The 12,568-nt window shown below is 52.0% G+C and overlaps 1 protein-coding gene across 1 annotated transcript in view; it reads left to right on the top strand.

Annotated features, from left to right (window-relative positions):
• Window positions 1-260: 260 nt before the first annotated feature.
• Window positions 261-12,568, top strand: part of ZMAT5 (zinc finger, matrin-type 5) — a 12,909-nt gene continuing 601 nt past the window's right edge. The window contains exons 1-4 of the mRNA XM_009572531.1: window positions 261-448; window positions 2,220-2,282; window positions 2,513-2,593; window positions 9,142-9,253. Of these exons, the coding sequence (XP_009570826.1) occupies window positions 322-448; window positions 2,220-2,282; window positions 2,513-2,593; window positions 9,142-9,253 (383 nt within the window). The 5' untranslated portion in view covers window positions 261-321. The remainder of the gene's footprint in view (window positions 449-2,219; window positions 2,283-2,512; window positions 2,594-9,141; window positions 9,254-12,568) is intronic.

The raw sequence follows: 12,568 nt of genomic DNA, 5'->3' as shown, positions 1-12,568 counted from the left end.
AACTCCAGCACACTCAGGGAGGAGAATTCTTTCAGCAGAGACATTGTTGCTTTGGGTAACGGAGGTAAGAAATGCAGATCCGAGCCTGTTCTCCCATGTACATGCAGCAGATGCTGCCTTACCAGTCTCTGATGGAGAAGAATATATACTATTGGGTCTCACCTCTTTCTCTGTCTGCCAACCCTAAATGATTTGAGTTCTTCTCCTTTGGAAGCAGGTGCTGTAAATCTTGGATCCTCCGTCCCCAGGGCAGGCATGGCTGGGCGCCGAGGATCTGTCTGATGGTTCCCAATCCGCGGATGCTGATCTGCCAGAAGAGAGATGGGGAAAAGATACTTCTGTGACTACTGTGACAGGTCCTTTCAGGACAACCTTCACAACAGGAAGAAACATCTCAATGGAGTGCAGCATCTCAGGGCTAAGAGAGTCTGGTACGACTTATTCCGAGGTGGGTACTACCAATTGTCTGCCACTCCCTTTCTGGGACTGGGGAGGTGATGGATGAGGTGGGGGGTGGGGAATAGATAAAATAAATCAGCACTGATGATTTATGTTCAGATTTATATTCAATCTGTGCCAGTAAATTGTGGACTTGATACTCTTGCTGTCAAGCTGTCTCAGAGGCAAAACCCTCATGTGTCTGCATGTGGGAAGGGGAAACTGTAGATGTCAGCTGGGACTTGAAATGAGGTGGAAGAGATAGGGAGGTTGTTTCTGAGAATAAGAGTTGCAGATAAAGCTCTCTTGGCGTCACGGGCAAATCTGAGACAGGAGACCTGAGAGAGCAAAGTGCGTTATAGTTTCTGAAGGTGAGTTAGGTGCCTTCTGCAAACCAGAGTTGATATCTGACATGTGGGGAGCAAGGAATATGGGTGTGTGTGTGTGGAGATGGAGAAAGCGGGCTGGAAGGGAGGCTGTACACACGTGTTGTGTGAACGGGCGAGAAGCTGGCAGCAGTTCTCTGCACTGGGTGGAGATGCTGGTTCTGAGGGTGGCCTCTCTCTGAGGGAGAGGCTGAGGGTGCGACTGCTTGACTGGACATCCCAGAAGGGTGAGAGATTGGGGAAGCAGCTCAAAGCACAGTATGCTCAAACTTATCTTAGCCAAGGGGGGGAGCAGAGGAGGAGGGCTAGATGCATTAAGGCTTTGGCAGAGGAGGGATTGGAGTTCTGGGGCTGGAGGCTGTGTCAGGATGTGCTGGAGGAAAGCCCTGTGTCCTCTGCCTGTTTAACAGGACTCTTCTCACCCAGCTCAGCGCTCTGACCTGGCTCGCCACGCAGTTACATGTGTTTTAGTCCCAGCCCGAGGAGTGGGAATGTGTGTGCAGAGTCCTGAGAGCAGGACTGTGTATTTTGGCAGTAGCAAAGACTTAATTTGGGTTAAACTGATTGTGAAACCATTGCCTGTATATTCCTCTGCTTCCTTCTGGTTCCTCAGGGTCAGGAGTTGCAGGCTGTGTTTGTTTCCTGGCTAGCTAGGTGAGGAATACCCTGCAGAGCTCTGGGTGGCTCTGCCGTCTGCTTAACTGTATGTGGAAGTTGGGAAGGCTCTCAGGTGCAGAGGACCAACAGCACCAACCCGGCACAGTTCTAGCTGGGTTAGTGATGGCGAGGCAGATTACCTAGCACTTTTCTTCTCACCAGGCTGCAACCCTTGATTTCCTTATGATTGATAAAATTCCTCATCCCTTCCCTGATTAGGGGGTTCATCTCCTCTTGTCTCCAGACTGTGGTCTGGCATCAGCCAGTGCAAGTTCTTCCACAATCTATGGGAGCTGCTCTGTCTTTGGGGCTCGCTTTCCCCGGGATGTATCCAGGAGGTGAAGGACCATTTCAGTGGTGTCCACTGGAGACTCGGCACAGGATTCTGTGAGGCCTCGCACAGAGCTTTTCTGAGAGCTCTGTGAGTCTGCCTGGTCTCTCTCTGTTGTGCAGAAGTGCTGCAGAGTCCTTGCTTTTCTGTCATGCTTCTTTTCCCCTACTGGCATGGGGAGAAAGCATGAAGCAGAAAGCAAAGAAGGTGATATTTGCAAGCCAGTGAAAAGCTGAAGCCAGAGGTACAAATAGGGACTGTTAACTGTCAGTTTGTCTGTGGCTTAAGTTCATGGTTGTCATGTAAAATGGCCTCCCACTGGGCAACTGACCTGTTTGGGACCATGATACGATGGGGTATTGCTGTGCAAGAGATCTTTACCCTGTTTTGTCTTTTGCCTTCCCTAGATGCTGCCGCTATCCTGCAAGAGGAGCAAACCAAGAAACCTTGTCGGAAGTTTCTGCAAACAGGTGAGTACTTCTGAGGTAGAAATAACTGCCTCAGCTTCGGCAGCTCCTTCGTGAGCCAGCCCAAGGCTGTTCTGGAGAGCCCTGGTATGTGTGTTTGTCTTGGAGGGAGTGAAGGGCTCGGGCCTGTGTGTCCAGCAGGCAGGTGTAATGGGTCTTGGGTTTGCACGCACATTTACAAGGGAGGACCTTGTGTGTGTGGCTCTCATGGAGCTCCGTGGCTTTTGTTCCAGGACAGTGTGATTTTGGGTCCAACTGCAGATTTTCCCACATGACAGAGCAGGACCTGGAGAAGCTGAGTGCCCAGGTTCAAGGTGAGTCCTCGAACAAGAAAATGTCCAGGGGTCTCTGAGGAGGGGGAGTTGCTGCAGGGAGTGTGGGCTGCAAAGGGGCGCGTGAGGGGTTGTGCAGTGCAGCCTGCGGTCCCGTGCTGCCTGTACACAGCAAGCCGAGCGTGGATCCCTCCCGCCTGCCTCTCAGTGCTATGTGAGCCTGTAGCGTGGCTGTAAGTGCTGCAGTTTTTCATATGCTTTCTGCTCTTGATCTGTTGGCACAGACACAAACCTAGAGTTGAGCAATGCTGTTACTACTTAGCAGCAAGAATCTGAAGGAGAGAGTGGGCTTTCTGAGCCCTTGGGGTTTTGTTCAGTCAGGGAATAAAAACTGTCAGCAGCAGAGGGCACTGGTACATCACTTCCCCTTAAATTTATGGATTTGATTTCCCCCCACCTCTTTACTATTACCAGGGAATACTGCTTCCACTCTTGGGAAGAGCTAGCCTGCTGTCAGTTGGGTTGTCCTGAAGAGAGGACGTAGGGTCTTGGATCCAGAAATGGCCTCTGCTCACGTGGCTTTGGGTCGAACTGAAGTTTGGGCAGAAGATGGATGGCAGCTGCTCCCCTGGTGTGAGTCTCCAGAGCACTTTTTGAACTTTTTCATTCTGGGAGTACCACCTCTTTGCCCTAAAAGGGGTGGCAGCTGTTTTCTCTATACCATTCATTACTTTGGTGGTTAGAGAAAATGTGAGTGAGGTGTTGGTGAGAACTTATGGAATGGTTGAGGTCTCCATTGGAGATCGTCTAGTCCCAACATTACCTTGCTCAAAGCAGGGTAAACTAGAGCAGGCTGCTGAGGACCACGTCCAGTTGCGTTTTGAATATCTCCAAGGCTGGAGACTCTACCTCTGTGGACAACCTGTTCCAGTGTTTGACCACGTTTGCAATAAAAATATATACTTTTTTTAATATTTAAAGGGGAATTCCTGTATTTTGGTTTGTGCCCATTGGTTTTTTGCTGGACTCTCTCCAGTATGTCCCTGTCTCTGTGGTACTTGGGAGCCCGGCACTGGCCATGGCACCCAGACATGGCCTCACCAGTGCAAAGCAGAGAGGAAGGATCACTTCCTCGACCTGCTGGCAATGCTCTTCCTAATGCAGCCCAACTTCTGAGCAGATCTTGTGCCCACACTGCTAGCTGAAGCCAACTGTTGTTTTGCCAATAGTCTGGCAAAAACAGGCTTAAGTGTTGAAAGTGTGTGTGTATACGTGCGTGCATACATAGGAGATTTGGGGTGTGCGTGGGGTAGAGACTCTCTCCTGGCCTTCCGAGGGATCAGAGTTGGGGAGGCAGGGCTCTGGGGGAGCAGGCGGAAGGCAGGCACTACAGAGCTATTCCACTCCTCGCCGTTGCTGAGTCAGTCTGCGAGTCCCCGAGGCGACTCTGTGAATCAATCGCTGAACAGCACTGGCAGTCAATAAAACCCATCTCGTCGGGCTGCGCAGGAGACGGAGCGCTCCAGCCAGCCCTTCTCGGAGCGGCAGTGCCGGGCTGGCAGTCGTGCTCCTCTTTCCCGCTGCTAGCCCAGAACCTCTCCCCGACCCTTCTCTGCTGTGGGGTTTAAGTGCTGGGCTCCCGAGAAGTGGCACAGGATGTCAGCCTATTTGCAGGAACCTGTAGCGTTTCCAGTCATTGAAGGCTGTTTATTGCAGGGGAAGTGAAAGCTCTTTGGAGCAGAGCGGAGCTGCAGGGGAAGGCTGGCAAGCTCCTCTGCGCTTGGGCAGGTTTCTTTGCCAATTACACTTGTTATTGAATATTGACTTCTGTCAAATGGGTCAGGTGTAAGTGGAGAATTGGCTAGTGAGAGAGCTGATTCCTGGGAGATTACTTGGAAACCTTGCATTTGTATTACCAAGTCAAACATTTAATTAAACAATTAGACTTCAAGGAGGGATGGCCAGGGGACGGCAGGGTGCCTTGTCCTTGGCTGTGCTGCTCTAACACGAATGCCTGGTTGTAGAGTTAAATCCTGCTCACCTCTCCCGTGGTGTTGCTCCATGGAAATCCCGTGGGAGCCGAGCGAGCAGGCTGAGCACCACACAGACCTCTAAATCTGATCAGTTGAGCCCACAGAAAGCTTGGAGGGATTTGATGGAGGGAAGAGCTCAGCAGGATTTGGTGGAGAAGAGGTGCAGCCCGTAACATGGTAGACTGAATGGAAGGAACAGCTGCAAAAGCCAAGCCGCCGTTCGGTGTGTCACGGGGACAGCTCACCACTCCTTAGGCTCCTGAAGCATTGGTGTCCAGATGGTGAGGCTTAGGCCAGAGCTTAAGGCAAGCTTGTGTGATGGCAGGTTGGACTGCAGGTTGCATGAGTCACGCAGGAGACCTGATCCTCGTAGCATGTCCATCAGGCACCTCCGTCAGTAACGTCCCTGTATGCATTAGCGCCTGGTCCCCGTGTTTCTGTGCTATGAGGCATCACAGGCCACAGCCAGTGGGGTGATACAGTACAGGTTAGAGCAGTGGTCTGGATCAGGCTGCCTCTCACTGAATTGTCAGTGTCCTCAGAGATTTTCCGTCTGAACCCGCAGCATCTGGGAGATTTTGACAGGCTTGCAGCCTGGGGTGGTCGGGGATTTGAGATGAGCTGAGAGCCTGGAAGCTCCAGAGCCCTTTCACCATTTTGTGCAGAGCCTTGTGTGACCATGCTGGAGATGACCACGCTCTGTCTCTGGTGGGGTAGAAGTGGATGGTTTCTTGGTGGGTCCACAGTGCTGCTTAACTCCGCTTTCCTCAGCTCTGGTGCGTGGGCATAAAAGCAGAAGAACTGTCAGACTGCATTGAACCCGTGTCTCGCCTTGTCCAGATGCTTCAGAAAAAGGTGCAAAGAAATCCTGTAGTGAAGTGGTGTAGCCCACTAACCTGTGTTCAAGGGTGGCCTTGCATCCTAAACCACAGCGAAGCCTTTTCTGACTTCAACACTGCTAAACTGTGATGGCACTTTCTTTGTCATGTAAATATTGAACCTGTCCCTGAATCCCTGTTAAGTGTTTGGTAGTTCTGTGTCAGTGAGCTCCCCTTGCTGATGCATTTTTATTACAGCCAAAGGAAACATTACGTTATTCTTAACATTTGGCCTTTTTCATGTAGGGAATTCATCCTGTTGTTTGTGTTAGTCTTATGGGTTAAGTAGGAAAATTTCTGGACGATTCGCTGTTCTATAACAGCTTAGAGCGTGTCCTAGTTTGGCTTCAGCATTTCTGCACCCCGTAGAATGTACTCATCAAGAAGCAACAGTTTCCACCTTAAGCAGGGGGGGGAGGCATATTCCCAGCTGTTACCGCATCAAAGCATTAGCCTTCTGCATCTGCTGCATCATTCATCAGCGAGACACTTCCAGGCTGTCATTTTAAGTACGGTCATGTCAGGAAAAGTCACTGTCAAATTGCCATCTTCTTGCTTAAAGTTATTAGCTCCCCGCTAATCTGCGTCATTTCTGCTGGTAGTATTGACACAACCCAGCCTCTTTGGTGAGCTCCAGCTAGCCGGAGCTGCGAGGGGAGAGTAAGGGCACAGTTGGGTGAGTGTTTACAATATATCCGTGTGATTGAAAGAATATGAGTGATCCTGCTGGGGGTGGCTGTAGTCAACCAGTTTAACTTAGCGATGAGCAGGAGAAGGAGCGCTCTCGCAGTCGGCCGCTCGGTCGCCTGCCACTTCTTGGCGGTGGGGCAGTAACTTCTTAAGCTGCTCATATTGCAGGGCCTCATCAACCTCATCTCTCAGCGGCAGGCTGCCGCTGTTCCTGTGCTCTGGAGGAGTTTGGGCTGCCACATCTTCCGCCCCAGGGAGGGAGCTGAAGGATTAAATCTCTTTGCTGGGTGACCTGCTCGATACTGGTGGTTGCATCTCACATATGGTGGCGCCTTGTTCAGAAAAAAACTCATGCTAAAAGTTACGTGGGGAGAGAAGATAAATCTGGACTCCCGCTCTGGCATCATTAGAGAGGCACTTCATGACTACAGATGCTCTTTTAATTGGCTGTAATTAGACTTTGAAGCAAACACCCCAGTGAGAAGGAGGGGGGGAAGCACCTTCACACCTGTCTTGCTGCTGCAGTCTGGCTGGCTGCACGACCATATATGAGGAGTAAGGGCTGGTGATTGTGTTCGAGAGTTACATCTTGGAATACCTGTTGACATTCAGGGGGTATTTCCAATCTCATGGTGGTTTTGGTGGTCCCTGGATGGGATGTTTGTGCTTCAGAGGAAGATGAGATGAAAAATTTGCCTTTTTGATGGGCATGCGTCAAGATGGACAGAGCCAGACAGTTGCCCGTACCTGCTGCCTTATTTCTCAGCTTGAGGGTTGGAGTGCTTTGGAGCAGTAACTCGTGGAGCTGTGTGAATGTCTTTCTAATCTGGACACCTGAAGCCTCATTTGCGCCAGTGTGAGTCTGGAGTCGTTCCACTGCAGCCAGTGAGCTTTTCTGGACGAGACAGTGAGTTATGGCTGCTCGAGTCCGTGGGCTCCCACCCGTTGCTGGTGTGGCATTTTGGGGCAGTGGCTTTGGGACTCCCTGCTCCAAACAGAGAGGCTTTGGCAGTATTGGGTCTGTTCTGTGTTGGGGCTTGGAGTAGGATGAAAAGGAAGTCTTGGTGGTAGGTAGAGGTGGGAGAGGTTTCTCTCTGTGATTTTCTTCCCTGCCTCTTCGAAGCGTCTCATAACCACTGCTTGTCCCTTGCTGAGGTGGGACGTGCCCAGGTGCTCACTAGATGGAGAAACCTGGAACAAAGGGAAATAAGGTGGCTGTGGTCAAGGTTGCCAAGGAAGTCTAACCTGGGGGCTGAATTCAGATATCCTGAGTCTGAGCAGTGCCCAGCTCACCAGACTGAGCTTCTTGCCTCCCCAGTGCCCTCACCTGGCCAGGCTGTTGGGTTGACCCCAAATAGCTCTGCTGGGGCTTTGGTCCTTGGGGACAACTGTAGGGGACTTGAACAGTCCTGTCTCCAACCGTGTCCTTATCACCGGGTTGCAGAGCAGCACCTTGACATCAGGACCACAGCAGGCTGTCTTTGTGATGGCAGTGAGTACATCGTCACCCCTCCCAGCAGCAGCAGTTGAAAAGGCTGGATGACAAATTATCCGTCTCCGGCTGCTCATTGTGTAGCACATTTCTGCCATCCTTATTAATATTCAACAGGCAGATGAATAATTGGTTGCCACCACTAGGATGAAGTGATCCTTCACTCTGCCCAAGCAATATTAATTTCACACCCTGTCTGGAAACGTATAATATTTTCCTTAAATGTGTGAAATATGGCAGGTAGGTGTGGAGCAGGCTCCTGGTGGCCACGGCTGCAGGTGGCTGCCGCCGGGGTGGGAGCGCTGGCAGGTTGATCTCTAAATGGGATCAGGGTTCACAGCTCCCTTGGCTTCCGTTTTATTAACATCAGTGTTTGTTTTTCAAAGTATCATGTTCCCTTTTCTGTTAGGTGGGAACTTTCCACTAGGCTGGAGATCTAGTAGCTCTGAGCGTCTCCTCAGCCCGCTCTGCCTGACGTGCTGTCAGGAGTACGACTGTCGTTCCTGTCAAGGACTCATGTTAGACCCTGTTCTTCACTAGCATCCCTTCCTGCTTTGTCACTGGTGCCGAGGGGGGACCAGGGAGCTTTGCTAACTGGGCAGCTGAGGATTTCTGCCCAGTGGGAGGGACTGGTGAGTGCTGGGCTGCCCCGCTGGCTCTCTGCCGTTCTGCCCAGAGAGGACAGTGCTGCAGGACGGGGTGCCTGCAGGAATCTACCCCACGCAACCCCCTCGGGGTGATGGAGGGGTTGAAAGCCTGAAAGGACCTCAGGCTGCCCTGTTTCTTGGTAGACAGCAGAGGTTTCCTACTGGTTTCCTTGCTCATTCCTAACTTGCATGAGAAAATGCAGGAACTTGTTCCGTTCCCTCGCTCTGCCGTGCTCTGCTCTGATTTTACACCTAGGCTGAGCAGGGCTGGGCGACAGCCTCCCGCCCTGTCTCTGCAGGGTCTGGGGATGCATCACGCAGCGTGTGCCTTAAACAGACCTGACAGCATTTCTGAAATCCCGTCTCCTGGTTGTAGGCGCACTCTGAACCTTTCAGACTCTCGCGGCCTGCCAAGTCTGCATCGATCCAGAGAGACGTCCCTGTCACTCCCACCTAACTGGGCAGAGGTGGTAAAGTCCCTCCTGCCAGTTGGAGGGACACGTCTTCTGGAAACGGCTCAGGGCTCAGGGCCAGCAGAGGCTGTTTCAGGCGAGGACGAGGATGATCTACCCCAGGGGGAGATGTCAGGCTCCCTTCAGTTAAGTGCCCGAACTGCCGCCGTGCTCACTGGCTTAGTTCTTGTTCCTGGCTCTGTCTGGCTGGAGCTGTCACCAGTGAGGAGGCCAAGCATCAGATGGCAGGTGGACAGTGGAGGAGGAGGAGGAGGGGCCGCCACAGGCAAATTGCAAACTCTCCACCATAAGAACCTATACAGGGTAATGAGCAGTGGGTTTAATGGAGTGAAAGGACTGCAGCGTGAGCGTCTGATAGCCCTCTCTCTCTCAACCAGGGGAGCAGAGATCAAAGGAGCTGCGGCAGGAGGGAGCAGATGTCCCGCCTGGCACCATTGAGGACTGGCTGGAGAAGAGAGCAAAGAGACTGAGCGCGGCTCAGAGTAACAGGTACTGGTGGCTGGGGAGCATCCGTGTGAGGGCTGGCTGCTGCTTCTGGCCCGCACAATACAGAGGGGGGATCCCACAAGAGGGTTTTGAGTGGGATAGGAGAAGGCACTGATGATCAGAGGTCCTAACTCAGTGGGACCCCCTGAGCTATCATTTAACACTCCGCCTGCCAGCACTGCGCGCCTGCTCTTAGCACACGCTACAGACACGCGTATGGATCCAGTCTTGCATGCCCACATCAGAGTGTATGCACGTGTCTCCCCATGTGTCCGGGGGACAAGCCAGGCCTTGCTGCCTGTGGCTGCTTCCCTGGGGAAGGCAAGCAGAGGGGTACTCCTGTGCTCTCTGCAGAGTGCACGGATGTGCCTGGAAGGACAGTGCCACTGCGGTGCTCAGTTATTAATGCCCGGAGTTCAGTGGCAGGAGTCTGGTCTCATCTGTTGACAGCTTCCCCATCCTCCGCCTGCCCTGTCTGCCCATCTCTGCCAGACCCTGCCAGTGAGAGGGCGGAATTAGCTCCTCCTCGCGGCATTCATTCGGATTCGGGCGCCTGCCAGTGCCTGCTGTTTCCTTGCTCACCTGACAGTGCCGCAGGCTTAATTGGATGACATTTGGGCAGGTGCCAAATCTCTCTTTTGTTCTTTTTCTGTTTGCTCTTGTCCTTTCTGTGTTTGGCCTGGGCAGGATCTTCCTTCTGGTGCTTGTCTGGGCTTGTTGCTTTCTGTTTGCTCCATCCCTCAGCTTGGTGGCCCTTAGCCTTGCAGTGGTGCTCACTGACAGCTGTAATCTTCCAACCCCCTGTACACTTCACTTGCCCCGTTTTGCTTGTCCTGCCCATGAATCCCTTGATCTTGGGTAGAACATCTCTTACAGAAGATAGCCATCGCTATACCCAGAGGAATTTCCAGATCTTCGCAACTGCTTGGTCCCTGCTGCCTCCAAAGATGCACAAGACCTGGGATTTCTAGGGTTGTTGCTTTCTACCCAGCCTCTCTGTCCCTGCAGGCTCAGAAACCATCTACTACAGGAACTAAACACCAACTATTCAAAGCTTCTCTTCCTCTCTCTGGCTTTGCCGACGCCTGTCCCAATCATTTCTCTTCTCCCCTTGAGCTCTCCAGCCCCAGCATCGCCCTTCCGAGCAGCTGTGTGTTTTGCTTTGTCTGCCAGAGAAGTTGTTTTGCATTGCCAGGGAAGAGAGCCTGTTTTAGGCAGGTCCCTGTGTTCCTGGTGCCTGGGGAGTCCATGTTCCTCCTGAAAGTGCTTTTAAGGATAAGGAGCTCCCTCTCCCTCTTGCAGACCTCGAGGTCCCTGAAATGTGGCAGAGTCTAATGGTGCGTTGGGGAATTTGTGGTTTTGGAAGATAACCTGCCCAGGGGCTGCCGTGCCTGGCTGGTAATGTCAGTAAAGACCGTTAGTCTGCACAAAACAGTAGAGAAAGTGCTCTCAAGGGCAGTTCTCTCCAAAAGGAGATGCTAGAGACCCAGCTTCACCTCTGTCTTCTCTGGCAGCACTGAGTAGGATGGATTCAAGCTGGGATGGAAGAGGTCTTGGAAGCGTGATCTCCCAGAGTGTGATGGGAAGCTGTTGCTGTATTAAACCTCAGTGTGCAAGCACAGCTGAGTTTCTGTCTCTGCCTTGTTGGGGGCTTTCTAGCAGGATACCTGGCAGGCAATCACAGGTGAAGCTACTGCCTCGCGCAGTCTCCAAGTGCACCGCAGTGCAAAGAAAACACCACACTGGACTAGAAGTGGCCGTGTGGCCAGGTACTGCCTTGGCTGAAGGGTAGCACTTTCTTAAAGGCAGTAACTTGAGCACTATTTCTGACTGTCACCTAGATTAGCGTCAGGGATGGAGGGTTGCCACGCTGCCTTCCACCCATCGTTTGTGCAGCCGCTCTTGCAGCCTGGCTGGGCTCAAGGGGACAATCTTCATTTGGAAGTCTCCACCTGATGCGTATTTTCAAAGTCACGCTGTGCCATTGCTTTCTGGAGAGCTGGGGTGGAGTTGGATGGAGTTTGCGTAGTTCGCTTAGCAGTGGAGTTCTGCTAGGGTGTGATTGATTTTTTTAACCTGATTTCCAAAGGAAACGGAGCATGTCAGTGCACGTGAGTGCGTGCTTCTGCCATAACTGCCGTGGAGACCACTTGCTGATTTCCATCAGAAAGAGGTCTGAGGCCTCAAAGATACTGAGATACTACAGGTTTCATGAATGTGGAAGTGGGTAGAGGAGAGGGATCCCATTGATGCCTTTGGAAAGGAAATATTCTTGACCCTTGCTAGACACCAGAGAATCCACATGGGACAGCCGTTCTGAATGCTCCAGCTGTAGGTAAACCTTTGATAGCACTTGTATCTTATGAGACCCCAGGGAATTGAGTACCCAGACAGCATCCTCCCTATTGATTAGTTCTGCTGCTCACAGAACAGCTCATTAGTTGATAGCTGTGCTGTTCCACCTTGCAGCATGCCTTGTCCTGCTCCCCACCCCACTGTACTGCTGCTGCGGGGGCTCCCCTGCCTGCGTGAGCGACAGTACCTGGATGTAACAAAAAATATTCCTGCCCAACAGGGGCTTGGTGTGTGTCCTAGCAGTCTTGTCTCATCCTCGGCTCTGAAGAATCCCCATCAAGGGGATAAGCATTAGACCAAATGACTTTGCTCTGCATTAGTTGCCTGGAAAACACTGCACTCAACTTCTGTAGCTGGCTTTCGGCCACATCGTCGGCCCTGCAGGGAGAGGAGGGTGCTGCTTCTCCAGAGCATTATGTAAAGGAATTTGATTAGATTTCTTCTGGCATAACAATTAAAAAGATTCATCAGGATCGGAGGTAGAGGCCTGAGAAGCTGGAAGGCTGCTGTCAGGGCTTATGCTAAAGAACAAATGAGTTTCCTGCACTCGGGAATTAATGGAAAAGGTACGTTTCCCATGAATTTAAACCTGCCCCAGCCAAGCACTTTCTTCAGCTGGAGACAAGGGAGCGGTGCTTCTTGCTTTTGCACTTCTTCAGTCAGGTGTGTTGTTTGCAGCAGCCTCAACTAGTAAACTTGAGGGAGAGAGACAGAGAAAAAGTGTTTCCCAGGATGCGAGTTGGAGGACGAAGCCTGTTCCATCTGCTGAAGGGTGCTTCTGTGAAAACACCCCATCGTTTTGGCAGTTTCTCCATTTCCGAGGGGTCCTCGTCCTTTGGGAAGTGCACAGCTGGCTTGGGATTCAGGCTGCTCGGAAAGAAACATCTGCTAATTTTGTTTGTTCTTCTCAAAACTCAGCTGTGTGAAGAGTCGAGAGCAGCTGGGGGTGGGAGGGGACGGGGG

Source organism: Fulmarus glacialis, unplaced genomic scaffold (assembly GCF_000690835.1).
Source record: "Fulmarus glacialis isolate BGI_N327 unplaced genomic scaffold, ASM69083v1 scaffold17992, whole genome shotgun sequence".
In the NCBI taxonomy this organism is placed as follows: Eukaryota; Metazoa; Chordata; class Aves; order Procellariiformes; family Procellariidae; genus Fulmarus; species Fulmarus glacialis.
Note: the sequence above shows the minus strand (reverse complement) of the source record. Positions and strands in the feature narration are given on the sequence as shown.